The sequence below is a fragment of the Eschrichtius robustus genome, chromosome 12, assembly GCF_028021215.1.
Source record: "Eschrichtius robustus isolate mEscRob2 chromosome 12, mEscRob2.pri, whole genome shotgun sequence".
NCBI lineage: Eukaryota > Metazoa > Chordata > Mammalia > Artiodactyla > Eschrichtiidae > Eschrichtius > Eschrichtius robustus.
Window position 1 is genome coordinate 64435921 of NC_090835.1, and position 25985 is coordinate 64461905.

The following is a 25985-nucleotide window of genomic DNA, read 5'->3' on the forward strand; positions in this document are numbered from 1 at the left end:
TGATCCTCTGAGACGGGAAAAACAAGCAATATTCCATGATAACCAATGACTCAGGATGTTTTCAAGCATTATAGACGCTAAATTAGTCTGTTTATGTATTTTTTTTTCTAAAATTCTTGAGAAATTAAGCCAGAAGTCTTGAGTAGCTTTCCATTTTACATATTTTCTCTTTTAAGTTGACACATTGAGTTTTTTAAAACAATGACAATTTTATTTTCAGATCACAGAATTTTTGTTCTCTGGTTTGAACTCGAGGCCTTCTGTTTTCAAACTTATTTTGCAAGTGAGAAAATTGAGGTTCAGAGAGTTTGGGCAGTTGGTACTAGTTCATGAGACCTATGGCAGAAACATGGCTAAAATCCTAATTTTTTTCCCCTTTATAACATGTTTTCTCTTTTCCTAACGTGGTTTTACTTGGCATAATCTTCTTCTTCTCTAAACATGCCTAATTTAATTTTTCTTTATTGTTGCATAAATATGATGGTGGAAAAGGACACCTTGCTGTGGAAAGTTTCCCTGATGTAGATGGTTTGGTTCAATCCGGCAAGTTGTGAAATTGCTTTCCTGTGAAATATGTGTTCAGAATCATACCCATCTTTTTTTTTTCTTTTATTGAAGTATAGTTGATTATAATGTGTTAATTACTGCAGTGTATCAAAGTGATTTGGTTATACATATAAATAATTCTTTTTTTATATTTTTTTCCATTATGATTTATCATAGGATATTGAATATAGTTCCCTGTGCTATACAGTAGGACCTTCTTGTTTATCCATCCTATATATAAAAGCTTACATCTGCTAATCCCAAACTCCCAGTCCATCCCCCCACCAACCCTCTCCCTCTCGGCAACCACTAGTCTGTTCTCTATGTCCGTGATTCTGTTTCTGTTTCATACATAGGCAACCACAAGTCTGTTCTCTATGTCTGTGATTCTGTTTCTGTTTCATTAGATAGGTTCATTTGTGTCCTCTTTTAGATTCCACATATAAGTGATAGCATATGGTGTTTGTTGTTGTCTTTTTGACTTACTTCACTCAGTATGACAATCTCTAGCTGCATCCATGTTGCTACAAATGGCATTGTTTTGTTCTTTTTTTATGGCTGAGTAATATTCTATTGTATATATGTACCGCATCTTCCTTATCCGTTCATTTGTCGATGGACGTATAGGTTGTTTCCATGTCTTGGCTATTAATTACACCCCATCTTTAACTGTCCTGAAGTGAGAAAGACAGAGGAAGTGCATGTGGATTGAAGTGTGACTCAGGCAGGCCTCAGTGGGTAAAGGGGACCAGAGCGCATGGCATACTCAGCTCTGTGTGTTGGTTACTGCCCTGCGGGACCCCATCCTGACCGTGCACTTGTGTCCTACTGTACCTTCTGAAGATGTCAGACCTGCACTATGGAGTGGTCTGTTTTGAGGGATTCAGCAGCTGGCCAAGGGTCAGGAGCTGCATAATGTTGTTTATATAAATGTGATCTCTCATGTCCCTGCTCAGGCTTTTAGAGTTAGTCTGCTTTCTGGTTACACTGGAGATACATAGAGGAGTGCATAGATTTAAATGCAGTGATGTGCATGAAATTCACAAGCTTAGCTCCTCTGCCTTGTTTTTTTAATTGAGGTATAATCGACAGATAACATTGTATTGGGTTCAGGTGTACATCATCATGGTTTGATATTTGTATACATTGCAGTATGATCACCACAAAAATCTATAGTTACCATCCATCACCAGACAAAGTTACCTTTCAGGATTTATTCTCTTGGCAGCTTTCAAGTATGTGCTACAACATTATTGACTATAGACACCATGCTGTACATTACATCCCCATGACTTACTTATTTTATAACTGGAAGTTGGTATGTTTTGATCCCCTTTGCCTGTTTCACCCACTCCCCATACCCCTTCCCCTCTGGCAAACACCGTTCTGTTCTCTGTATCTATGATTTTTGTTTTGTTTCGTTTGCTCATTTGTTGTTTTTTTAGATTCCACTTATAAGTGAAATTTGCTCTTCTCTGTCTGACTTATTTCACTTAGTCTAATTCCCTCAAGGTCCATGTTGTTGCAAATGGCAAGATTTCATTTTACTGGCTGAGTAATGTTCCGCTGTTTATATACCACATCTTCTTTATTCATTCATCCATCTATGGACAGCCTCTGTCTTGTTTTTAAGTAGGCCCTTAGGCTTATAAATTCAAGCTCATGGCTTGGAATGAGACCACGTGAATTCTTACAGTGCTCTAGTATGTGAGTAGAAAATTAAGTATTAGTACTCATTTCATAAAGTTGCTTTTCCGCACGCATGTGTGTCATGTATGTCATAGATTTGTTCCTGAAAAGATCCTTGGAAATTGGTTCACCTCTGAAATGTAATTGAGTACTTCAGGGGATTGTCATTTAATGGTATTTATTGAATGCAAGGTAAATATTGAGTTGGCCAAAAAGTTTTTCCCGTAGCATCTTATGGAAGAACCCAAACAAACTTTTTGGCCAACCCAATATTTAATGGAAGGAATAATCTCTTTGTAACTTATTTGGATATGTATAGATTTTCTGAATAAGGATTGCCTGAAATGTGTTATGATATGCTCTTGTTTTTAGAAAAATGAAGTATTTTTGAGCTTTCTATTACTGTTGTATCTTGTGACACCAAAGAGTCAGCTGATATTCCTTGGGAATTAGGAAATCAAAATAAAAATGTCAGCTTGTGAAAATGGGGACACTTGGTTAAAAGTAATTTGACTGTTTCAGTTTCCCTTGCCACTTTATAGGTACTATTGGCATTAGCAATTACTTAGAGCTGTTGGGCCCGAGTTTAATGCCTATATTTTTTGTAGTAATGATGCATAGATGGATAATTGAATATTAAATTAATGGAATATTAAAAGGTTCTGTGACTTAGGCAGAAAGTCCCAAAATACTGTATGGGAGGTGGTAAATTTGATACAAAACTCTTAAGGGAAGTTTTTTCTTCACTAATCAAATGTATTTTCTGACAATAAAACATACTGCAAAACATGTAGATAGTCAGTTAAGATAATAAAATTTAGCTGCTTTTTTAGACCCAGAAGACTTACCCATCAAAGGCTTGCTTCTAGTTTCCATCTTGCTGGTTGCTCTGTAGTCAGAGAGTTTTGACTATACTTTGGATCTCTGTATTATTTTCTGCTGTATATTCACTTGACATTTTGCAAGCGCAAAGGAGTTTGACTCATGTGTATAAGCCTCCAGAGTGTACCGCACAGACAGGGAGCATGTAGGGCTGTGCCCGAGTGATGCAAGGGGGATGCTGGTCTCTGCCTCTTTCTGGACCACTTCCTTGACTCCTTTCCTGAGAGCAGCGCAAAGTAACGCAGCCCAGAATCCCCCAAAGGTGAGAACGTGGAGATGAACCAGCCCACTGTGGGACAGCCATTCTCACAGCCTGCTCTGTCCTTGTCTGTCTGGCAGACACCTTACAGTGGGCCAAGCATTCATTCACAGGAAGTGTCCCTGTGTGGCTAACTAGCAGAGTTTGGGGGAAATCTTTGGTGGTTTGAGCTCTAAAATCAGAAACTTAAAGGAGGCCTGTTAACTTGCAGCTAGTGTAAATGTGGTTATGAAAACCCTCCACTGGGAGGGATAAATTAGGAGGTTGGGATTAAGATATATACACTACTATATATAAAATAGATAATCAACAAGGACCTACTGCATATTACAGGGAACTCTGCTCAATACTCTGTAATAACCTGTATGGGAAAAGAATCTGAAAAAGAATAGGTATATGTATATGTATAACTAAATCACTTTGCTGTACACCTGAAACTAACCCAACATTGTAAATCAAATTACTTCAATGTAAAGTAAAATATTAAAAAAGAAGGTATCAAAAAAAAAAAAAAAAAGAAAGAAAGAAAGAAAACTCTCCACCACAGGAAGATTTATGCTGTGCAGAAGAATTTTGGACAGAGGTCTTATGACCTCACATATATGAATTTTTAAAAACCTTTTATGTTGAAATTATCATAGACTCACAGGAATTTTCAAAAATAGTATACAGAGTCTCATGTACCCTTTCCCCAGCCTACATCTGTGGATTTTTAAAGTGTGGAGTGTGTGCCTCTGGCATCCTGGATTTTGTGGCCCAGAGATTAGGAAGACCAACCAGGGGATAAAAACTCACCCCTCTTGCTGAGGTGGCTTTGGTTGCTGTATCAGGAATCATGATTCAGGTCAGGGCATTGCCTGTATTTTGGAAATTGTAACTCCATGTAGTTGTCCAGATTTTTATTTATTCTGTTGTGTTAAAAATTTAACAGTTTTACTTGTATGAATTATTAATCTGAAATTTACTTTTTTCAGTTTTTAAATTTTATTTTTTAAGTAGTGAGAGAATACTAATATTTTTAAAAACACTACATGAATGAACACATGTACGTACATGAAGGAATGTTTTCTTCTTGTCCCCTTTTCTTGTTTGAGTCCTTAAGGATGATCTGGGTTCTAGGACCGAAAATTTTAAATTGCTTTTTTCTGTGTAGGTTCGAAAACACGTGAATGATCTCTATGAAGACTTGAGGGACGGACACAATTTGATCTCTCTTTTAGAGGTTCTTTCAGGAGACACCTTGGTAAGTTTTAAATTTTGTTCTTTATTTTGAAGAACATGTAATCCTTTTTGCATATGACTAGTATGTTTTCAGCACAGACTGTTCAGAGGTTTGCAGCATTCGTCTTTTGAGCTGCTGTGAATTCTGCCTGGAAAAAGAGTTCTGGTTAGATTATGAAACATTTTCAGACTTCAAATGATGTGCATTTGGGAGATGGAAGTACTTTGATGACCTTGCTTATATAATCAATTCTATAATTAAAATACTACTTCTGTTCTTTTTTACCTTTGGGTTTTTTTTTTTTTTTTTTCCTTATCAGAAGTTGGATGCATAATATAACCCCCTATAAAAAGACTCACAAATAGCAAGCAAATAAGCATCACTTTCTGACAGATGGTCTAACCCCCTCCACAGGTGTCATCTCCTTTTTTGTGAACATTTCTCCCCCTTCTTGGTTACCTGGTCTCCTTCATTAAGTTCTGTTCATGCTCTTCTTTTCATTTCTGGTCTGTCTTGTGTCTTTGCTGTCCTATCTTCTGTCTGTTATATTCATTAGCCAAGGGAACGAGATTTTTTGAAGACCTTACGATTGGTGAGTGCCACAGAAGCATGCGAATATGAACAGCATGAGGATGTGGAGGATGAGGATAAGGGGGTAGGTGTCGGCCCCCGTAACTCCACTAACCTAGCCTTACATGCGGTGAGCGCTAACACGATAGAGTAACCCACGGGTTTGGGCTCCTTTTTAGAAAACTATAGAAAGGACCAAAACCCACAGGGAGATGGAAGTGTGTGTACCAACAACTTGGACAAAGGACATATTTTCTCTTTAAATTTATTTCTGTATTTCTGTGCACTGCGTGGTATTTGAACATATGTGCTTAAATTACAGGATGGCATTTGAGCTAAAGAAATTTATATACCTTTTGTATAAGTATGGAAATCTTACAGCCAGCCCACTGATTTTAATGCAAATCTATTCCACTTCTGAAATTAATATTTCCAACATAACTGTCTTTTGTTTTATTTGAAGGAACTTACGGACATTTATTTAATATTTAAGATTATGCTTTAAATCATTCCTACTGGCAGTAGGTATTTGAGGGACATTCTTTACCTACCTTATATGTCTCGTTTTATTTAGGGGGGGAATATTTAAAATGCTAGAATCCTGACAGAGCTCACAGAGCTGTTTAATCCCGGTGACACTCAACTGACTCAGCCTACCTTTGCAAGACAGATGTGCTTCTTTTGTTATCACGTCCCTAGAGCCCCCTGATTTTATTGGAATTTGTGCTTTTGTGGATCCAGTGGGGAATTCATCACCATCATTTCTCCTGTTATATGGAACTTAATTTCCCATTCTGTGGTCTGCTGTCTGTTTTAATTCTGCTGCCTTTGGCTTCAGCAACCTATTCATGTTTGAGCAGCTCAGCTGTCAGTTTTCTTTTTTCTTTTTTTCCCTTTGGAAGATTTTATGTGGTAAATTTCAGCTCCATTCTTTGTATTTTTGTATTTTTGTTGAACATTTTCTCAGGTCTGTTTCCTTATGTTTTCCTTCTGCTAACTTGTGACGTTTCTTAAGGGAAATGGCATCAAGGAAAAGAGTTAACGGTTTGTCAGTTTTCCTGAGACAGCAAATCATCATGTCCATCCCCAAGCAGTGTAAAACTGTTATTGAGTCCAACCGATTTTGTGCAAAACGAAAATAAAATAAAGAGGAAATATATTACATGGCCTTAATTGATTTTCTCTCTTCCTCTATCATGGCTAAGTAAACCTCCACTGTCTTTCTCCTTCTTGGTGATTTTTATACTAACTGCATGCTACTTTACCTCATTTTCATTAACATGCCATACATATATAATTATAAAAACCCTCTTGATTTAAAGTTTATTGAGAAGGCAAAATGGGGAATGGTATTTAATTCTTTTTGTGCACCTGTAGCTAAATAACTGTAGGCTAGAATTATAAGATAGTGAATATGAAAAGTGTATATGTTCCGTGGTATTTTCTCTTTTTCTTTTGTTTAAATATTTGGAATAAAGGATCTGTTTAAAATAAAAAATACTCAGAAAAATCCCAAGTTTAAATTCAATCTCAGATAATGCAAAAAATTAAAAATATCATTAAAAAATTTAATGGATCTACCCAAGCAGTAAATACTGTTTTGACATATTAAGATGAGCATACAGTATATTTATATAGTGTATTCAGCATACGTGTATTTAGCATGATCAGTGGTATCAGAAAATACAGTGTTTTTTATACCCTGCATTTTCCTGTTCTTAGCCCAGAGAGAAAGGTCGGATGCGTTTTCACAGACTACAGAATGTACAAATTGCACTTGACTATTTGAAAAGACGCCAGGTATGATGTTTTTCAAAGACTGTAATCATATAAACATACGTGACTGAATAAATATGCATAGGACCATGTCAGGGAATGAAAAGGTTAAAGTTGACTGTGAATTACAATCATTAAACTTGTGCTTTCATGAGACAGATGTTTTAAAATGTTTTTAAACATTTGTTCCAAAGAAAAGGAGCTTAATAGTAGGTGTAAGCCCAGAGGAATTATAAGTGGCTACATTTCCATCTGAATAGGAGCTACTGATTTTCCTTCTGTTGGAACTGGAATGCTTTTGCCTAGGAATTTAATGACATTTTAGTAGCAACAGAATGTTAAGAATGTCTGTGAACAGTTCTTAGTAGTGGGGAGACAATACTTCATTTTTTACTAAAATTACCTTATTTTTTAAAAGATAGTTTACATAATACTTTTTAAAAACTTTGCATATGTATTTTTAATACATAGTTGTGAGGAAGCAATAGTTTATTTTTTATAAGTAGATACAACTGGATAATTTAGAAGTAGTTAAAAATAAAACAGTTCTGACAACAATCCCGGACTGGCTTGAGGTTTCAGAAGAAATGGTGGAAAAGAATGAACAACGTATTGGATTTGATCTTGATTTGGTAGCATTGTGTATTATAGTGATATAAGGCAAATAACTGGTAATTTTCAATTAGTAGAAAAAGGAGGAGACAAAGAAACTCAGGATAATTGAAAGTTACTGAAAACAGTGAGAAATCAGAGGTGGCAACAATTTTGCTTTTTAGTGGAGTAGGAAGAAGAGAAGAGAGGGCAAGGAGGAGCAGGAAACGCTATCTGTTTATTAGTCCTTCATTTAGTTTATTATGAGCATCAAAGTGCTTTTAGTTATTAAATTCTAGCAAATACTCAGTGCTTATATTTTAAGTGATATTGGTATTTGCCTTACGATTCTTAATTCTAGTGGAAGTTTACAGAAGGATTAATGGTTAATTATGTCTCCTTGTCGAAATATTTTTGGCAGTGATTTGTCCAGGAAGTAAAATGTTAGGTATCATTGTCTTGAATTCATGATAGATATTTAATTCTTTTACCAAGAAGTAAATGTTAAATATCATCCTTACATTTATTTACCTGAATGCATAATTGGACAGTTGATAAGCTTTAAGTCTGATTATTGTATTATTTTTAAAGTTTTGAACAGTCTTCCAAATGTCCAGTGAGTTATATAGTTACTTATCTTGGTAGCAATCTATGGTAGACAAATAGAATAATAACACTAGTTGTTTTTTTTTTAAAACACTCTTTATGACCAAAGTGTAAGAAAGTTGTTAAAATTATTTGATGGTTCAGAATAGTTTCCTACTTAATTGTAAAATAACACTTATTTTCAAAAGACAAAATTATTTCTAATTTAAAAATCTTAAGTATTTAGGACTTCTCGCTTGAATTGTGTTTTTGTTTTGACAAGTGTACTTTTAATACTTGCTGTAGAAGACAAAACCAAAATAATATTGATTTTTTTTCCTTTGTAGTTCCTCTATAATTTGCAATCTAAAATGAGTGGGGATGGGGGTAAAACAGTAATTTAAGGATTACTGGTATTTAAATTATTCAGGCTTTTTTTTTGTATCTGTAATTTAGAATCACTTTTACGTAGGTAAAAATAACTCATGTGCTGGTTTGAAAAATATTTTGTTTTATCTCTTCTTCACGTACAAAACAGGTGAAATTAGTGAACATTAGAAATGACGACATAACAGATGGAAATCCCAAATTGACTTTGGGATTAATATGGACAATAATTTTGCACTTTCAGGTAAGCCTGATTTTCTTAACTGTCATTTCTTTTAGCCTCATTGCTAGTTTTCAGGTGGTTCATATGAAGGGTGAATTACACATTCACATCGAAAGGAGGAAGATAAATTTCAGGTTTTCTTTCTTTCTTTTTAAACTTAATTTTAAACTTTATATTGGAGTATGGTTGATTTACAATGTTATGTTCGTTTCGGGTGTACAGCAAAGTGATTCAGTTATACATATGCACATATCCATTCTTTTTCAGATTCTTTTCTCATATAGATTATTACAGAATTTTGAGTAGAGTTCCCTGTGCTGTACAGTAGGTCCTTGTTGTTTATCTGTTTTATATATAGTAGTGTGAATATGTTAATCCCAACCTCCTAATGTAGCCCTCCCCCCACCTTCCCCTTTGGTAACCATAAGTTTGTTTTCTAAGTCTGTGAGTCTGTTGTTGTTTTTAAATAAGTTCATTTGTATCATTTTTTTTAGATTCCACATATAAGTGATATCATATGATGTTTAGGCTTTGTTTCTTAAACAATATATTTGTATTGTTCCTCTCAGTAACACGCTGCTTATGAACTTGGCACCCCATTTCGTGTTGTTGAAAGCTTAAAATACTTGTAATCTCAGTGTTCAAAGACAGAGATTCCCTTTTTTGGAATGTAGCCACATTTCTTTGTTTATTGGCCAGCATTACCTGATTTAGATACATACAAGTTTTATGATTCAATGGACATATATACACTACCAAATGTAAAATAGATAGCTAGTGGGAAGCAGCCGCATAGCACAGGGAGATCAGCTTGGTGCTTTGTGACCACCTAGAGGGGTGGGATGGGGAGGGTGGGAGGGAGGGAGATGCAAGAGGGAAGAGAAATGGGAACATATTGTATATGTATAACTGATTCACTTTGTTATAAAGCAGAAGCTAACACACCATTGTAAGGCAATTATACTTCAATAAAGATGTTTAAAAAAAAAAAATCCTTATTTAGAATGAGTTTCATTGATATTACAGTTTCTCAACTATGCCAGCTGTTTTCTCCTAGTTTTATAGACACTAGGTGGCAGTATCGTTCTCATAAAGACATCTCTTGAACTAGAACCATCCATGTTTCCTGTAGAGCTGCACTTTCTCAAACTAGGTTTAAGGAGAGTAAAGGCAAATGTATTAACTATGAATTATTATCTAATTACCAGTGCCAGTTAAAGGCTGATCTTAATCTTTGGTTTTTATAAAATGATGCATTTAAAAAAAAATCATCTTCATTTGATTTAAGGTGAGTCCTAGTTTTGGAACTGGCTTTGGGTTTGTCAATCCCTTGTGTGACCACGCAGCATTGCGTGTGCAGCGCGCAGAGCCTGGCCTGTAGTGGGCACACAGCGGGTCTTACTGATTGATGGCTGTGTGGGTGGACCTTGCAGGAGGAAGAGAGAACTTGCCAACTTCAGAAAGGAGCTGGGGTTTTGGACCAAATTTTGGGAGGAAGAAGACGTATTTCTAATCTTTAAAAAATTTGACTGGGATACAGGGTTTGTAGGAGAATGGTGGAAAATAATGTAGTCAGGGCTCATTTGGGAACAGGATAAATCTGGCAGGGATGGACAGGTATAGGAAGTAGAGTCTTGTAGGTTCCAGGACCTGGACAGGCAACAGAGTTGCAGCAGTAGGAATTCGGAGGAGGAGACCCAGGTCCCAGGAGACCAGGTAACCAGGTGTCAGCCTGCCAGACGACAGGGCAGCTAATACAGGTGAATGTCCACTCAGCTGAGCTATTGATGGCTGGGAGATCCAGTATCAGGAAGTGGAAGCAGGACCCTCATTACTAGAGGACCCCATCCTTAGGGGACCTGGGGTAGTGAGTACTTACCCAAGGCAGGGATTTGGTCATGGAGCCAGACCCCAGACCTTGTTACCAGCGCAGGTGAAGTCTAGCTAGAACTGGCCAAAAAAGCAGATTTCACATGGTGTTTCTCAGCAGCTTTCTCAGAGATCCAGAACTTACAGGGTTGAAAATGCAAGAGCCCCATATAGGGAGGTTAGAGGCCTGTTGGATGGAACCAATCCCATCGTTACTGACAGCTGGTGATACAGGCTGAGCCTGGATTTTGAAGGTCAGAGTGGGAACCCCTGTGGGGCACACCCAGGCTCTGGAGGGAGGGAGAGCTGAGTGTCATTGTTGGCTCTTTTATCTGTGGCCGTGAAGGCATCGAGCAAGTGACCTAACCATTCTGTGGGCTCCAGTGAAATAAACAGAAATGATCACAGGCCATAGTCAGGGGTATAAGCTGAGAGGCTGAGGTGGTGCCCTCCGAGTGGAGGCCAGTGATAGAGGCCAGGCAGGACTCAGATGGGGAAGACAAGTTGAATCCAGGGGGTGGTGTTTTGAAGAAAGAAAGGAAGGGACTTGGTGACAGGGCGTGGAGGATGAAGGAGGGGGATTAAAGATGGCTCTGAACGGTTAAGCCTGGGAGATAAGAACCAGTAATGGAGGTGAGGGTAAAGGGAAAGGTAATGACCTTCTGCGTGGGTTTGACGTTCTGATGGGATACCCTGGGCTTCTGTGTGCTGAGCAGCTAGAAATGTGTGAGCAGAGCAGAACTGGGGGAGTCAGAGGTACAGGTGATAAACCTGGGAGTTTCCAGAATACAAGTGGTCCTTGAATCTGTCAGAGAGAAGGGATCTTCAGAGGATCCAAGGGAAAAGCATGTGTGGAGAAGAGCAGAGTGCAAAGGACAGAAATTTGGGGAAGGCCCATGATTAGGGGTGCAGCAGGAAGATGTTCCATCTGGGGAAACAGAAAAGGAACAGTTGGAGACCTCTGGCTGGCAGCTGGCATCCATCTGGCAAAGCCTATCTCTAATATCAGTGAGCGTCTCCCTTTTTCTCTAACACCTTCCTGATCCTACAACACTCCTCTACATCCCTCTTTTTATTTATATTGAGATAGATTCATCACGGCCCTAGGTGATAGTCAGTTTTACCAACATTCTCCCAATAGATAGAACAGCGTTCTTCATTTCTAATTGTAGTAACAAGAAAATGTAGTATTGACGAAACCAAGGGAAGATAATTGCAAGTAGAAAGGAACGGTGAGCAGTGTGAAATGCCACCAGAGAGCCTGAAAAAGTTAAGACTGAGTACGGGTTAGTAGTTTTGTGTAGGAAAAAGACATTGGGGACCTTGGAGAAGGTCCCCCCAAGTTCCTGGGAGCAGAAACCAGAAAGTAACAGACCAAAATGTGAGTAAATGGTTGGAAATTAAAGGCAGTATGGTTAGACCCTAAATTAAAAGAATTGTAAAGCAAAAGATCATTCAGAAAAGAATTGCATATTAAGAAAGCTCTTTGGGGTTCAGGTGTCTTTGGAGGACAGAAGAGGACTAGCCATAGAAGTACCAAAGAAGTTTTGTTTCTTTTTTTTAACATTTATTTTTATTGAAGTATAGTTGATTTACAGTGTTGTGTTAATTTCTGCTATACAGCAGAGTGATTCAGTTATACACATATATACATTCTATTTCATATTCTTTTCCATTGTGGTTTATCCCAAGGTATTGAATATAGTTCCCTGTGCTATACAGTAAGACCTTGTTGTTTATTCATCCTCTATGTAATAGTTTGCATCTGCTAATCCCAAACTCCCAGGAGTTTGCTTCTTAATATGATCCTGTGGCATATATTATGAAATCCAGTGTATTTTAGGACCTGAGTTACAAGATATTATGACTGTTAAATTATCACCAGTATTTAAAAGTTAGGCCAAGATTTATTTAAAATGAAACACATAAATTTTTTGGTAAAATTAAAATGTTCCTTTTCATTTAAAGAAATACTTTTCTTAGTCCTATGATAATTTAAGATTAGAACGATTTTACTGGTTATGCCAAGACAGAACCTTATTTATTGATTTAAAAATATTTGAGCATTGCAAATTGAATATCTGTCACAGTCGGGCTGCCTGAAGGTAAGCATTATCAATACAGTAATCCTGTATCACTTACCATACGCTAGATCCAGAGATACTACTTGTTACTGACCAGGGTTCTTGGCCTCCTTAATCAATAGAAATTGACTAGAGACCAGACAAGAAATTCAGGCAAGGCTTTATTGGGACCCCTGCTGCAGCAGGGGGAGCGAGAACAAGCAACAGGTTCCCTTGCTTGTTCTTGTTCCCTGAGTGGGGGGACGAGCTTGTTCCTTATACTGGGTGAGGGTAGGGGTGTGTCCAGGAGTCGGCCGGAGGGCTGGCTTAGGTGGTATTGAGTGCAGGGAGCACATGCCGTACCCTGCTTTTTGCTCTGGGCTCTTCAGAAGTGGCAGTTGGGTTTTTTGGGCTCTTTGTATCTTTTGTCCAGAATTTGCCCCAACTGCAAATGCACGCGGTTATTTTTAGTCGCATATAGTTTCGTTGTATTTTGTTGCTGGAAGAGAGGTGTGTCCAGGTGCAAGCACTGCAGCACTGCAGCAAAGCCTGTCTCATTCAGATGATGAAGTATATCGTTCTATTGGGAGACTGCTTGTAAAACCGACTATAATCTGGGGTGATGAGTCTATCACAATACAAATAAAAATAGGGATGTAGAGGAGGGTGTGTTGTGGTAGGGTTAAGAAGGTCTTAGAGAATAAAGGAAACTATCACTGATAGGCTTTGCAAGATGAATGCCAGTTACCAGGCAGAGACTGAAGTGGGGCCATTTCTGGGGGAGGGAGCAGTGTGCAGTGGCCTGAAAATGGGCATTTGCTCTGTTTGGGCAGGGCTGGAAGCAATTGCAAATCTCTGGTTTCGCCTCTATCGTGTTAGTGCAAATACCAGCCATTATACTTTGAAATTCTCTTGAATAATGTTCCATTGCCAATGAAGACATTGAAAATCAAATTAAAAAGAAACAAACCAACAAACCTGAAGCTTTATTTTTGCCAGCTTGTCTTCTAGGATATTCAGTTTTTTTTCTGTTGGAGATTAATTTCCCCTTGAAATGATTAGGGAAAACCTCACCATGCAGGTCTGTTATTGACAAGTAGCAGCCACATTGCTAACTCAACTATTTAATTGAATATTTTTATTTAGAAAAATGAGTTCCATCTTTTTGATCAGTCTAAAGACAACCTAGAGAAAGGCAATTATCAATTTTCTTTCCTTTTTTAAAAATAAATTTTTATTTATTTTATTTATTTATTTTTTGGCTGCGTTGGGTCTTCGTTGTTACGTGCAGGCTTTCTCTAGTTGTGGTCTGCGGGGGCTACTCTTCATTGTGGTGTGCAGGCTTCTCATTGCGGTGGATTCTCTTGTTGTGGAGCACGGGCTCCAGGCGTGCGGGCTTCAGTAGTTGTGGCTCGTGGGCTCTAGTCAGCTTATGCATAAGACTAGTCATGCGATACTAATTTCCTTTTTACCATATTGATGACTCAGTGTTAGCAATATGCACACTTTAGGTCATTGGGTTCCATGCTGATTTATTATGTATACACCATGGCCCTGGTAAAACTGCGTAATATTTAACTAGGGTACAATTATAAAAGTTACAAGTAAAGTTCAACTGCCTTAATTCATGTGTAAGGACACACAGATGTTTCTTTTGGCTAAGAGTTCCATGCTTTAAATCATAAAATTTATCAATTTCCTCATATGGAAATCTTAATGATCATAAAAAGAGAAATGGCTTGGAAATTTGTCATATGAAAAATATGACAAACTATTCAAAGAAAGAGATCGATTTTAGAAACAATTTGAATAGAGTGTTTTAGGCATTTAGCATGTATTATCTGTCCTTCAGCTATTGAATCCTCCTGTTCTTTTTTTGTGGCTGCTGTTTTTGGATAAGAGTCAGTACAGTTTATAGAGGTTTTTGAGCCCTTTTGTGGGGGGCAACTGCCAACATTAGTTTGTGTTTCTTAAGAAAAAAAAAATTGTATGGTGGAGAATCTCTGAAACTAAATTTGAAAGGCACTTTGAAACTAAGTTTGACTGGGATTTGCTTTCTGTTTGTGCTCATGTTTGTTGAATCACCAGTCGTTCCAAAGGTTAATTCAGACTTTGGTAGTGTAACTGCATTTCAGAAAACTGAAAGTAAAGCAAGGGTCAGAATTTCTTCATACAGTAAAGCTAAGGGTTTGCCTTGAAAGCTCATCAGCGTGTCATTTGACAGTGAGCAGTGATGTTTGTCTAAGAGGACTGGTGGCCAGAAGTAAGCCACGGGGTGTCTAATGAGACCCAGGGACCGGCTGGGCAGGATGCCACGGCATTTCTTGCGGGTGCCTTTCTCATAAGCAAAATGGCCTCATGCTGAAAAGGATGGTCATGAAGTCTGAGGAATTAGACTGCATGGAGATCTGAGTAAGCCCTGGCTTTTGAAATGAGTGACACTGAGCAACTGTGATTTCCTGCAAATCACATGGGGAATGTCTGTGGATGTGTCCGAGCGGAGAAAGAAGAACAATATTTAGACCCTGCCAAAACTCCTCTGAGCCTTGAAAAATATTCTGCTGGAAGAAGAAAATACTTTAGAAGAGAACCGACCAAGAAAACCGTAGGTGACACAGAGTCAGGAGAGCCAAACCGTGAAAATGAAGGGAAGAGGAGCATCATCCTGCCCTCCAGGGAGCAGGCAGCCCCCTGGTCCAGGGGGCTGGTGCAGGAGGGATGTGCCAGCCCCAGCCTCACTCTGGAAGCGGGTGTCCAGCATGAGACGGTGAGCAGGCGGTGTCACCCTGGGAGCCCCTCTCCTCCTCAACACCAGGAAACAGAAGTCAAAGTTAGTGAACCAGAGGAAAGGATTTCAGAAAAAGGCGGCACTCCCTACTGTGCAAAGAGGAAGGACCCTTTCGATGATGTCAACCCAAGAGAAATAACATTCCAGAGAAGAACTGATAGTTCTTCTTTCCGAAAGGCAGCCAGCTTAAATTCCATTCACTACGGTACAGAGAGAGTGCTTGAAAAAAGTGGGTTTTGTGAAGACCCATCAAAAAATGACTGCGGTGTTCGAGAAAAGCAAAACATGGAGAGATCTTGCCCTCATGCAACATGTCATTTCCAGTCTGAAAAAAAGAGATGTCTTTCCCTCTGTGATAACGTGTCCTTTCCTTCCAAGGACACAAGTGGAAAGAAGGTAAGTGCAGCACAGAGCCTGCGTTTCACGTGTAAATAAGGACTCCAGGTGCTCACACCTGGCTGAGGTTCTGTAATTTGTCCCTTGTAAACATTCTTTTCATGTTCATTTATGTGAAAGCTGTAGAGTTCTTGGTCCATCTCATTTGTAGCCTTAGGTTTGATTACTATGATTCTATTTTTGGTAGTACATTCTTTAATCCCACCTTTATTTCACACCCTATACATTTTTGTTATTGTTGGAAGACTTAGTGAACCACTGCTCTAGGATAATGCACGTCTTTTGAATTTCTGTAGTTCATGTGTCTTGACTTTTCCGATGGAATAGCCTTTGGAAGCAAAAGTTAAATCAAAAAGCAGTTATGACAAGACAGATGTAGGGAGGAGACGCTACAATGATCAGTCAGTCCTGACCTGCTGATCTGTAAGTTTGATTGCTGATCCAAAACCCCAATTCTAGTTCTCTGTCCGTTTCCATACACAGGGATACTGACGTAATTGCTTTCAATTCCATGTGTGCATCTGTGTATGCTTGTATCTGTGCGTGTGTGTGTGTGTTTTGGGGGTGACAGGCACAGATGAAACTGCCCAAATCTATTCTGTCTCCTTGTTAACGTGAGTTACTCCCCGGCCAAGTCTAAAATCAGAACTCACTTGGGCAGCGGGTCACAGGAATCTGAATATGACTCAGACTGCCAGGAAGTTGTGATCTTTATTCCTAACATGGATATTTAGCTTTAGACAAGTTGCTTCTCGGGGGTTTTTACTTGTCTTTAAAATGTAAGTGAATATTGATTTACTTGCCTGAGAAGTGCATCACCCAAGCAACGTCCTGTACGTGGGACCACTTGGCAGCTGATGGCTTTTTCATTTAAGCTGTTCCTAACTTTGCCTTTTAGGAAAAAATCTGGACGTAAGTGGTAATATGGAACATGAAACATTCATGGCAAGGTCGTTGTATTGCTGGGCAGAGATCCTTGGCCCAGTGGTCAGATGAGGTTTTAGTAGGGTCTGGGTGTGCAATCATCATTGGCCTTGGCCGCTGGTCCTCCTGAAGCTGGTTCCCCTGTTTGTATCTACCAACACGCCTTGCCAATGTTGTGTCGTGCATTCTATTTACATTTTACAGTGGTTACATTTAAAAAGAAAGCATCCGGTTTAGGCCTTGTCTATGTAGGTCTGGCATGAAGGTCAGTGAAAAAGAAAGCCGCTTGGCTGCTGTGTGTTTATGAATGTAACCACTTGCTTTGCTCACATATGTTTTCCATCTGTTTTTTGCATAATTTGGCTTCAAGGAAGCCTCACGTGTTTTCATTAGTGGAAACTCATAAAACCTGTTTCCTAGTGGTGCATAAGCCTTTTTTCCCACTTGTATTATACTCATGCCAAGGATTTTACCCCTTCTTTCTACTTTGTGTAGCTAATGATTTTTGAAACTTCAGTGGAAAATACATGTGAAAATAAGTCATAAACCTGTCAGTCAGATTTGTTAAATAATTGTGATATGGAGGTACTTAAAGCCTCATATCTTCTAGGGAAATGCTGAATGAGATAGTCCTTATTTCTTTTCCACTTTAAAAAAATTTTTTATTTTATATTGGAGTATGGTTGATTTACAATGTTGTATTAGTTTCAGGTGTACAGCAAAGTGATTCAGTTATATATTTATATATACCCATTGTTTTTCAGATTCTTTTCCCATTTAAGTTTTTTATAGAATATTGAGTAGAGTTCCCTGTGCTGTACAGTAGGTCCTGGTTGATTACCTATTTTATATATAGTAGTGTGTGTATGTTAATCCCCAACTCCTAATTTATCCATTCCCCCCACTTACCCCTTTGGTAACCATAAATTTGTTTTCTAAGTTTGTGAGTCTGTTTCTGTTTTATAAATAAGTTGATTTGTATCATTTTTTTTAGATTCCACATGTTAAGTGGTATCATGTATTTGTCTTTCTCTCTCTGACTTACTTCAGTTAGTATGATAATCTCTAGGTCCATCCATGTTGCTGCACATGGCATTGTTTCATTCCTTTTAATGGCTGAGTAATATTCCACTGTATATATGTGCTGCATCTTCTTTATCCATTCCTCTGTTGATGGACATTTAGGCTGTTTCCATATCTTGGCTATTGTAAATAGTGCTGCTATGAACATTGGGTTGCATGTATGTTTTTGAATTATGGTTTTCTCCGGATATATGCCCAGCAGTGGGATTGCTGGATCATATGGTAGCTCTGTTTTTAGTTTTTTGAGGAACCTCCATTTCTGTTCTCCATAGTGGCTGCACCAACTTACATTCCCACCAACAGTGTAGGAGGGTTCCCTTTTCTCCTCACCTCCTCCAGCATTTATTGTTTGTAGACTTTTTGATGAGGGATAGTCTTTATTTTATCTGAGGAGTTTGACATCTTAACTTCCCCGTGGTCCAGATAAAGACTGTTTGGTGGCAGAGTCAGACCGACAGCTCGGCTGCTGCTTGTAAATGCATTCTTCCCGGTACTTTGGAGGTGGACTCTGCCTAATTATCTTTGGTTAGAACTGTGCACGGCCCTCTTTATCTTGCGTTGGATTCTCCATTTTTCATTGCAGGATTGGATGCAAATGAGAGCTGTCAACCCCTTCACTAGTATTCCATCCCAGAAACGGCCTGTTAGCCAGCATTCCTCTGCAAGACATTGTCCCTTCAAAATCTTTTCCACATCTTCTCTCTATTCGAGCCATTTTTACTCATTCATTTGTGTGCAGGGTTGGGCTCAGTGACGTTTGGGTTAATCTCCAGAGTAGAATAGTGTACAATCCTTTGAACTTATCTAAAGCTTAGACTTAGTTTAAGCCTCTGACTTGAACTTCCCAGGTCCTGTGATATTCGTCATTCTTAGTCTAGGTGACCAGCCCACCGCCTCTTTAATCCTTGCCGTCGTAAGCCAACCTCGGGTGGCCCTCCGGGCCCTGGGGTTCTGTGGAGCAGGCCCTGCCGCCCCCTGCTTGGGCATCTACTGAACGTAAACCTCATAACCTGTGATAACTTCACTAGGGTAAAGAGGTGTAAGTAAACAAAGGAAGTATCTTAGACTTGCATATTGCTTTGGAAGTGGAAAAACACTTTCAGACACATTGTGCCTTTTGATCATTCTTAACAACTGTGTTAAATAGGTGAAATAGACAGTTCCTCTTTGGAAGGAAGAAATGGAAGCTCAGGTTAAATAAGGTCCTTAAGGGAGCACAGCAGACGGGAGTAGCTGAGCTTAAATGATGGCTCAGCATCCTACTTGATGAGCTGTCAGAGTTCTGAAGGAGATGCTGTGAACTGGGAGCAGGGCTTGATGTTTATAAGAGCTCATGTTCATCTCGGGGGGATGAGCGTTGCCAACAGAGGTGGCAGAGGCAGAGCACGTTTGGGGACAGGGAGTGATGAGCTCAGGGTCCGCACCTTCTGCAGGGCCCCTTCTTTGTCCGACTCACATGCTCCCCGGACTTGTGACGGGGAGTCCTGCCTTTCCCCTCGAGCTGTGCCCACGAAGCATTCTTCTTTCTTGAGTTTCACAAATCCCACCTCTTCCCAGTCTTGTGATGTTGCTCTCAGCCAAGATGGTTGTTCTCTCTATTTATAGGTCATCGGTTCTCTAACAGACCACATGTAAGTGTCACCTAAGGAGCTTTTAAAAATATAGGTGCCTGGGGACTTCCCTGGTGGTCCAGTGGTAAAGAGTCCACCTTCCAGTGCAGGGAATGAGGGTTCAATCCTGGTCGGGGCACTAAGAACCCACATGCTTGGTGGCAACTAAGCCCGTGTGCCACAACTACTGAGCTTGTGCGCCTCGACTAGAGAGCTCACCTGCAGCAAACTAGAGAGCCCACTTGCCCTGGAGCCCGCGCACCACAACGAGAGAGAGAAAACTCGCATGCCACAACTAAAGAGAAGCCCGTGCACCACAACTAGAGAGAAGCCCGTGCACCACAACTAGAGAAGCCTGTGCGCTTCAACGAAAGATCCTGCGTGCTGCAACTAAGACCTGATGCAGGCAAAAAAAAAAAAAAAAAAAAAAAAAAAAAAAGATAAAGAAAATAAATAAATAAAAGAAATATTAAAAGAAAAATATAGGTGCCCGGATGACAACTCTAGTGATTCTGATATAATGGATCACCGTGGGCCAGTGATTCTGATGGTCAAGACTGTGGCTAGGGTGCTCGTTACTCTTCATATTCTCAAGTGGACCCCAGGGTCCCTGTGGTGCTAGAATCATCTCCAGATGAAGCCTTACCCTGGATTTAACTGAATCAGAATATCTTACGACGGAATGTGAGAACACTGCATATGTTTCGGGCGCCCTCTCACATGTTTCTTGAAAACATGCTAAATTCTGAGAACCAGCTTCACCCTTCATTTTCTCCTCATCGCGGGTTTTCTGACAAGCAGTGTGGATCACGGGCCCGGAGGCAGGAGGTGTGAGTTCTCGCCAAGCTTTGCCTCCAGAGAGCTGTGGGCCTTGGACGCCTTCTTGATTTCTCCGGGTCTCGGCTTCATTTTCCAGAAAAGGAGGATGTGGGACTGGATGACGACATGACTGTTTTTAGGAATGGTATTTGTGGAGTCCTAGTGCATGCCAGACACCCCCCACCGTGCTGTTTAACCGTCATGAACTGGTTCTGTTGTTTGCTGCATTTACAGAGGAGGACATGGAGCCTCGGGAGACATAGTGACTTGCTCAAGTCACTCACAGGACGTGGAAGGGCTTGGATCTCACCCAGAATTATCTCCAAGCTGAACTTTGAACTGATGTCATTTCCCTACCTTTCCCCACATACAGCTCTTTTCCCTTTTAAATTCCTACAAATCCACGCATTTCATCGCATACCTTTCTGTTGAGTGTTTTCACCCCTTCCTCCGTCCGGTCTCTTCTTTGATTCCTCTACCAGACATTTATTAGGCACCTGTCACATACCGAACCAACACTAGGCACTTACATCCCATTGTTTGTTCGTTATAAATGATGGGGACCGTGGCTGTAAACTTACGTAGTCACCTGAAAGGCTTTGGGGATGAGGATCCTCAAAACAGTTGTTCCCCCTTTGCCCGCAGGGGATACATTCCAAGGCTCCCAGTGGAGGCCTGAAACTGGATAGTACTGAACCCGCTGTGTATATACCGTGCTTTCTTCCTGTACTTACATACCTATGGTAAAGTGTATACATTGGGCACATTAGGAGACTATCCAAGTTGCCAGCATCACTGCTTTTGCTCTTTGTTATTAAGTTAGTAAGTAAAATAAGGGTTCCTTGAACACAAGCAGTGGGATACCACAACAGTCAGTCTGATAACCAAGACATAGTGAGATGATTCCTGTTGGGGGTGGGACAGACCAGGATGGTGCAAGATCTCATCCTGCTCCTCAGAATGTCGTGCCATTTAAAACTCGAGAGTTGTTTATTTTGGGAATTCTCCGTTGAATATTGTTGGACTGTGGTTGACTTGGGTTATTGAAACCACGGGGAGCAAAACTGTGGATAAGGGGGACTGTTGTCACTTTAACGTCCCACCCTGTCATATCGCTGTGTTAGCGCCTGAAAACTGAACTCTCTTCATGTTCCTGTTCATCCTTTGGTGAATTGCGGTAACAGGGCAGTGACATACAGGAGAGAAGCCAAGGAGGGAAGGGTGGGGAAGGGTATGTATGGATAGTGTACAAATTACACTGTCAGCATCTGAGTAATGATGGGTTAGCTATTTTCATTCACTGACCTTCTAACTTATAAAAACAAAATAATTGAGAACTATCTCAAAATGTTAGAATAATACATTAATATTCAACCTCACTGAAATGTAATATTTATTCAGTATTTTTTTTTCTTTAACCAAGCCTTCTGTGAATCTTAGGCTACAGAATCATGCTTAGAATTCAAGGACTAGGGTAAAATCTAAATATTTCTACTTTTCCACGGTAGCTTTGCTCTATAGATCTTGAAAGCAAAGGTCATTTGGTTTATAGTTGACTAATTAACATTTCTTTCTGAACCATTTCATCTTTTTTAATGAAAATGAGTTTATAGGTTTTTAAACTTCTAGTCTTCATTTAGATTTCATGACCCAGCTTGTGAAAGTTTAGTTACAAAATCGTTGCACAGAATTGGATCTCTATCAGCAATAGAATGCCTCTATCTTTTCAGTTAAATGAAGGACATGCCAAGTTTAAAATCCTTTACTATACAAGAAAAATAGTCATATCCGTGTTAGTTTTCCCCCATAATTGGAATAAGAAATAAATGAGCATTTGCTAAAGGTAGCCATCAACGTAGAGCATTAGCACTTGAACTTTATCGACTTTTTACTTTTATCCTCAATTTAACTCTTCCTTTTAGGAAGGCAGTGTTTTAACCAGATAGCATTTTCAAAATATGTGCGCTGTCTTTACAGTTAAGAATATTTTGTGGAGCCTTTTCACGCATTTTTCAAACTTGGAAGCAGACACTAAAAATGTGTTGATTACACTGGTTTCTGCCAAAATAGTTGAAACATCGTTGAAGAGATTATCTTTGGAAGCAAACGTCTTGGCTTGGAAATATTTGCGTGTTTTGACACATTCAATGTGGAATCTGCTTCTGCCGGAATACAGTGTCAAGCAATGTGAGCAAAAAAATGTAAGGAATGATCCTCAGTCTGGTGCAGTCACTTCCATTCATGTGGGGCAGGCACCATTCTGAACCACGTGTGCGTGTCGGCATCTTGATGAGAGGAAACCAAGGCCCAGTAAGCGGTGGGGTTGGGGATGGAACACAGGTCACTACCCTCCACAGCTCTGCACCAACCTTGCTCCCGATGATAAACTTTCACTCTTGAAATAATTATGTTAAAAGAGGTGGAAGCATCTTGAGATCACCTTTTCCAACCTGCTGCTTTCATCCTTGTTAATACCTGAACTCTCTCGATTAGAGTATAAACTGTTGTTTATTTTAACAAAAATATATGAAGGAATTGAAATTCCCTGGATGATACTCGTGTCTAGCCAGTAGGGATTTGGGTTCTGCAGGGAGAACATTTGACAGCTACCATTCCCATGGCCACTGTGTATCCCTTAAATCAGTTTTTCCTTCTGTAAAATGAGCTGGTTCATTGATAGATAAAACTCTTCCTGAAGTGCTGTAGGGCGTCGCTATAGATTTGGTGTAGCAGAGGAAAGGGGACTTAGGAGCTCTTGAGTCAGAGGACTTAAAATTTTTTTTCAGCTTTAATTTTTTTGTTGAAATATAGCTGATTTACAATGTTGTGTTAATTTCTGCTGTACAGCAAAGTGATTCAGTTATACATACATTCCTTTTTAGATTCTTTTCCGTTATGGTTTATCACAGGATATTGAATATAGTTCTCTGTGCTATACAGTAGGACCTTGTTGTTATCTGTTCTATATATAAAAACTTACATCTGCTAATCCCAACCTCCCACTTCATCCTTCCCCCAACCCCCTCCCCCTTGGCAACCACCAGTCTGTTCTCCATGTCCGTGAGTCTGTTTCTGTTTTGTAGATAGGTCCATTTGTGTCCTATTTCAGATTCCATATGTAAGTGATATCATATGTTATTTGTCTTTCTCTTTCTGACTTACTTCACTTAGTATGATAATCTCTAGTTGCATCCATGTTGCCGCAAATGGCATTATTTTGTTCTTTTTCATGGCTGAGTAGTATTCCATTGTACATATGTACCACATCTTCTTTATTCATTCATTTGTTGACGGATATTTAGGTTGTTCCCATGTCTTGGCTACTGTGAACAGTGCTGCTGTGAACATGAGGTGCATATATCTTTTTGAATTATAATTTTGTCTGGATATATGCCCAGGAGTGGGATTGCTGGATCATATGGTAATTCTATTTTAGTTTTCTGAGGAACCTCCATACTCTTTTCCACAGTGGCTGCAACAAGTTACATTCCCACCAACAGTGTAGAAGGGTTCCCTTTTCTCCACACCCGCTCCAGCATTTGTTATTTGTAGACTTTATTTATTTATTTTTGGCTGCGTCGGGTCTTCGTTGCTGCGCACGGACTTTCTCTAGTTGTGGCGCGTGGGCTTCTCATTGCGGTGGCTTCTCTTGTTGTGGAGCATGGGCTCTAGGCTCACGGGCTTCAGTAGTTGTGGCTCACGGGCTCTAGAGCGCAGGTGCAATAGTTGTGGCGCATGGGCTAAGTTGCTCCGCGACTTGTGGGATCTTCCCAGACCAGGGCTTGAACCTGTGGTCCCTGCATTGGCAGGCAGATTCTTAACCACTGTGCCACCAGGGAAGTCCCTGTAGACTTTTTAATGATGGTCATTCTGACCGGTGTGAGGTGGTGCCTCATTGTAGTTTTGATTTGCATTTCTCTAATAATTAGCGATGTTGAGCATCTTTTCATGTGCCTATTGGTCATCTGTATGTCTTCTTTGGAGAAACCAGAAGACTTACATTTAATGCAAGTCATACTTTCCATGTCTGTGAACTAGGATGGTTTCTTGTTCTGAGGATTCAATGAAGTAGTATGTGGGAGAAAGACTTAGGAGGTTGTAGGCGCTTTATAACTTCTGTCTCACCACTGTCTTCTGCTCCTGTTGAAAAGAGGACACATGTTGTGACCATCTGTTGTGAAGAGCACTTCTTTCTTTCCTTGGACATAAGGTATCCTTCTGCACCAGCAGAGCTGCCTCTCATCCCCCAGGGCCATTCTTCTTTTGACCGTTTCTTCAGCAGATGTTTAGTGAATACCTATAATGTGCCAGACAGTGTGTTCTCTAATTCCACCATTAGCTTAAAATTCTGTCAACCTCTTGGAACAGAAATAACCCCTGGGAGGGACCGAGTCGTAAAACTAATATGTTTATTTGCAGCTCAGTCCAGATGCTTCCAGAGGGCCTATTGCAGCAGCTCTGGAAGAAGAGGAAGGACGTGAATCTAGGGGCAGCCCTGCTGCTCTGTGGCAAGGCTGGCAGTCAAGGGCGTGTGTCTAGTCTAGTGAGGGGACCTCTGTGAACCCTGACGCTTGGTTCCTGTGAGAGATCCAGGGGTGGGTCCTCCTCCGAAAATGAGAAGTGTTCTCTGTAGCAGCTGCTTTGCCAGTGTAGAGGCTGGGAAGCTCCAGGGGAAGGGTCTGGACCTTAGGGTTGAGGGGAGCTGGGGGCTACCCCTAACCCTAACCCAGCCCGGGTGCAGACATCTCCCCAGCATTGAGAGTGAGCACCCACTGGGCCTCCTGAGGAAAGATCAGTCTGAGTTGTATGGGTAGATTTCTTTTCTAAATATGAAGGAGAGATTTCACTCTCCTCTTGCAAATTCTGAGTTGGAATTTAGGAGACATAGGTCCATCCCCTCGGCCCCTACCTGCTCGAGTGCTGAGACCCTGGGCCAGTCCCCTCACCTCCTTTGGCCTCAGCTTGTTCACCAGTGAAACCAGGGAGTCACCAGAGGGCTTTGTGACCTTCCAGTTTGAGTTCCCCGGATTCCTTAATCCTTTACTATTTTTATAGCCTGTCTAAGTTAAATTTCTCAGTTCTCTTAACCTCAGAGACGTTGCCTTTCTGGTGTCACATGTCGATTATTTAAATAGTAAATTTGATTAAACTTTTTAACCTTTTCAATAAATTATAGTTATTTAAAAATTTTTTTAAGTTGCATATTTGCCTTGTGTAGAATAAAATACAATAAAAATGTGAATAGTCTCCTAGGGAGTTTGTGAGTCAGCTTTGGAAGCTGGCTGTTGGTGTGCCCTCCCCTCCCTGCATGCCAGAACCATGACAACATCTGTAAAAATCAGGTGTGGCTGTCACCCAGTCGTCTAGTGGCATTGACTTTACTCAGAGGACTTCCAGGCTTGCAGCCTCAGCTGACCAGAACCGGGAGGCTGTGGCGATTCCCGCAGCAGGTAGCGGGCCAGTCCGCTGTCAGCTGGGAGTGAAATCAGAGTGAACTCTCAGATGGGGGGTGTTGGCTTGTTTTCTTTCATTGAAAAGGCATTTCAAGGCTAGGTCCTGGGTCAAGTTTATGAAATTGTTTTACAGAAATGATTTCGATGACACTTAGGTAATGTGGGACTCTCACTTTTTTTTTTTTTTTTTTTTTTTTGTGATCCTCAAACCTTTTATTGACAGCAAAACTTCCGGCAGTTGAATGTGAGC

The 25985-nt window shown here is 40.1% G+C and overlaps 1 protein-coding gene across 1 annotated transcript in view; it reads left to right on the forward strand.

The window, feature by feature from the left end:
* The window catches only part of DST (dystonin), a 491021-nt gene that overhangs the window by 246073 nt on the left and 218963 nt on the right, over positions 1–25985 (forward strand). Inside the window, 3 exon segments of the mRNA XM_068559249.1 lie at positions 4530–4619; positions 6891–6968; positions 8659–8751. Coding sequence (XP_068415350.1) covers positions 4530–4619; positions 6891–6968; positions 8659–8751 — 261 coding nt within the window.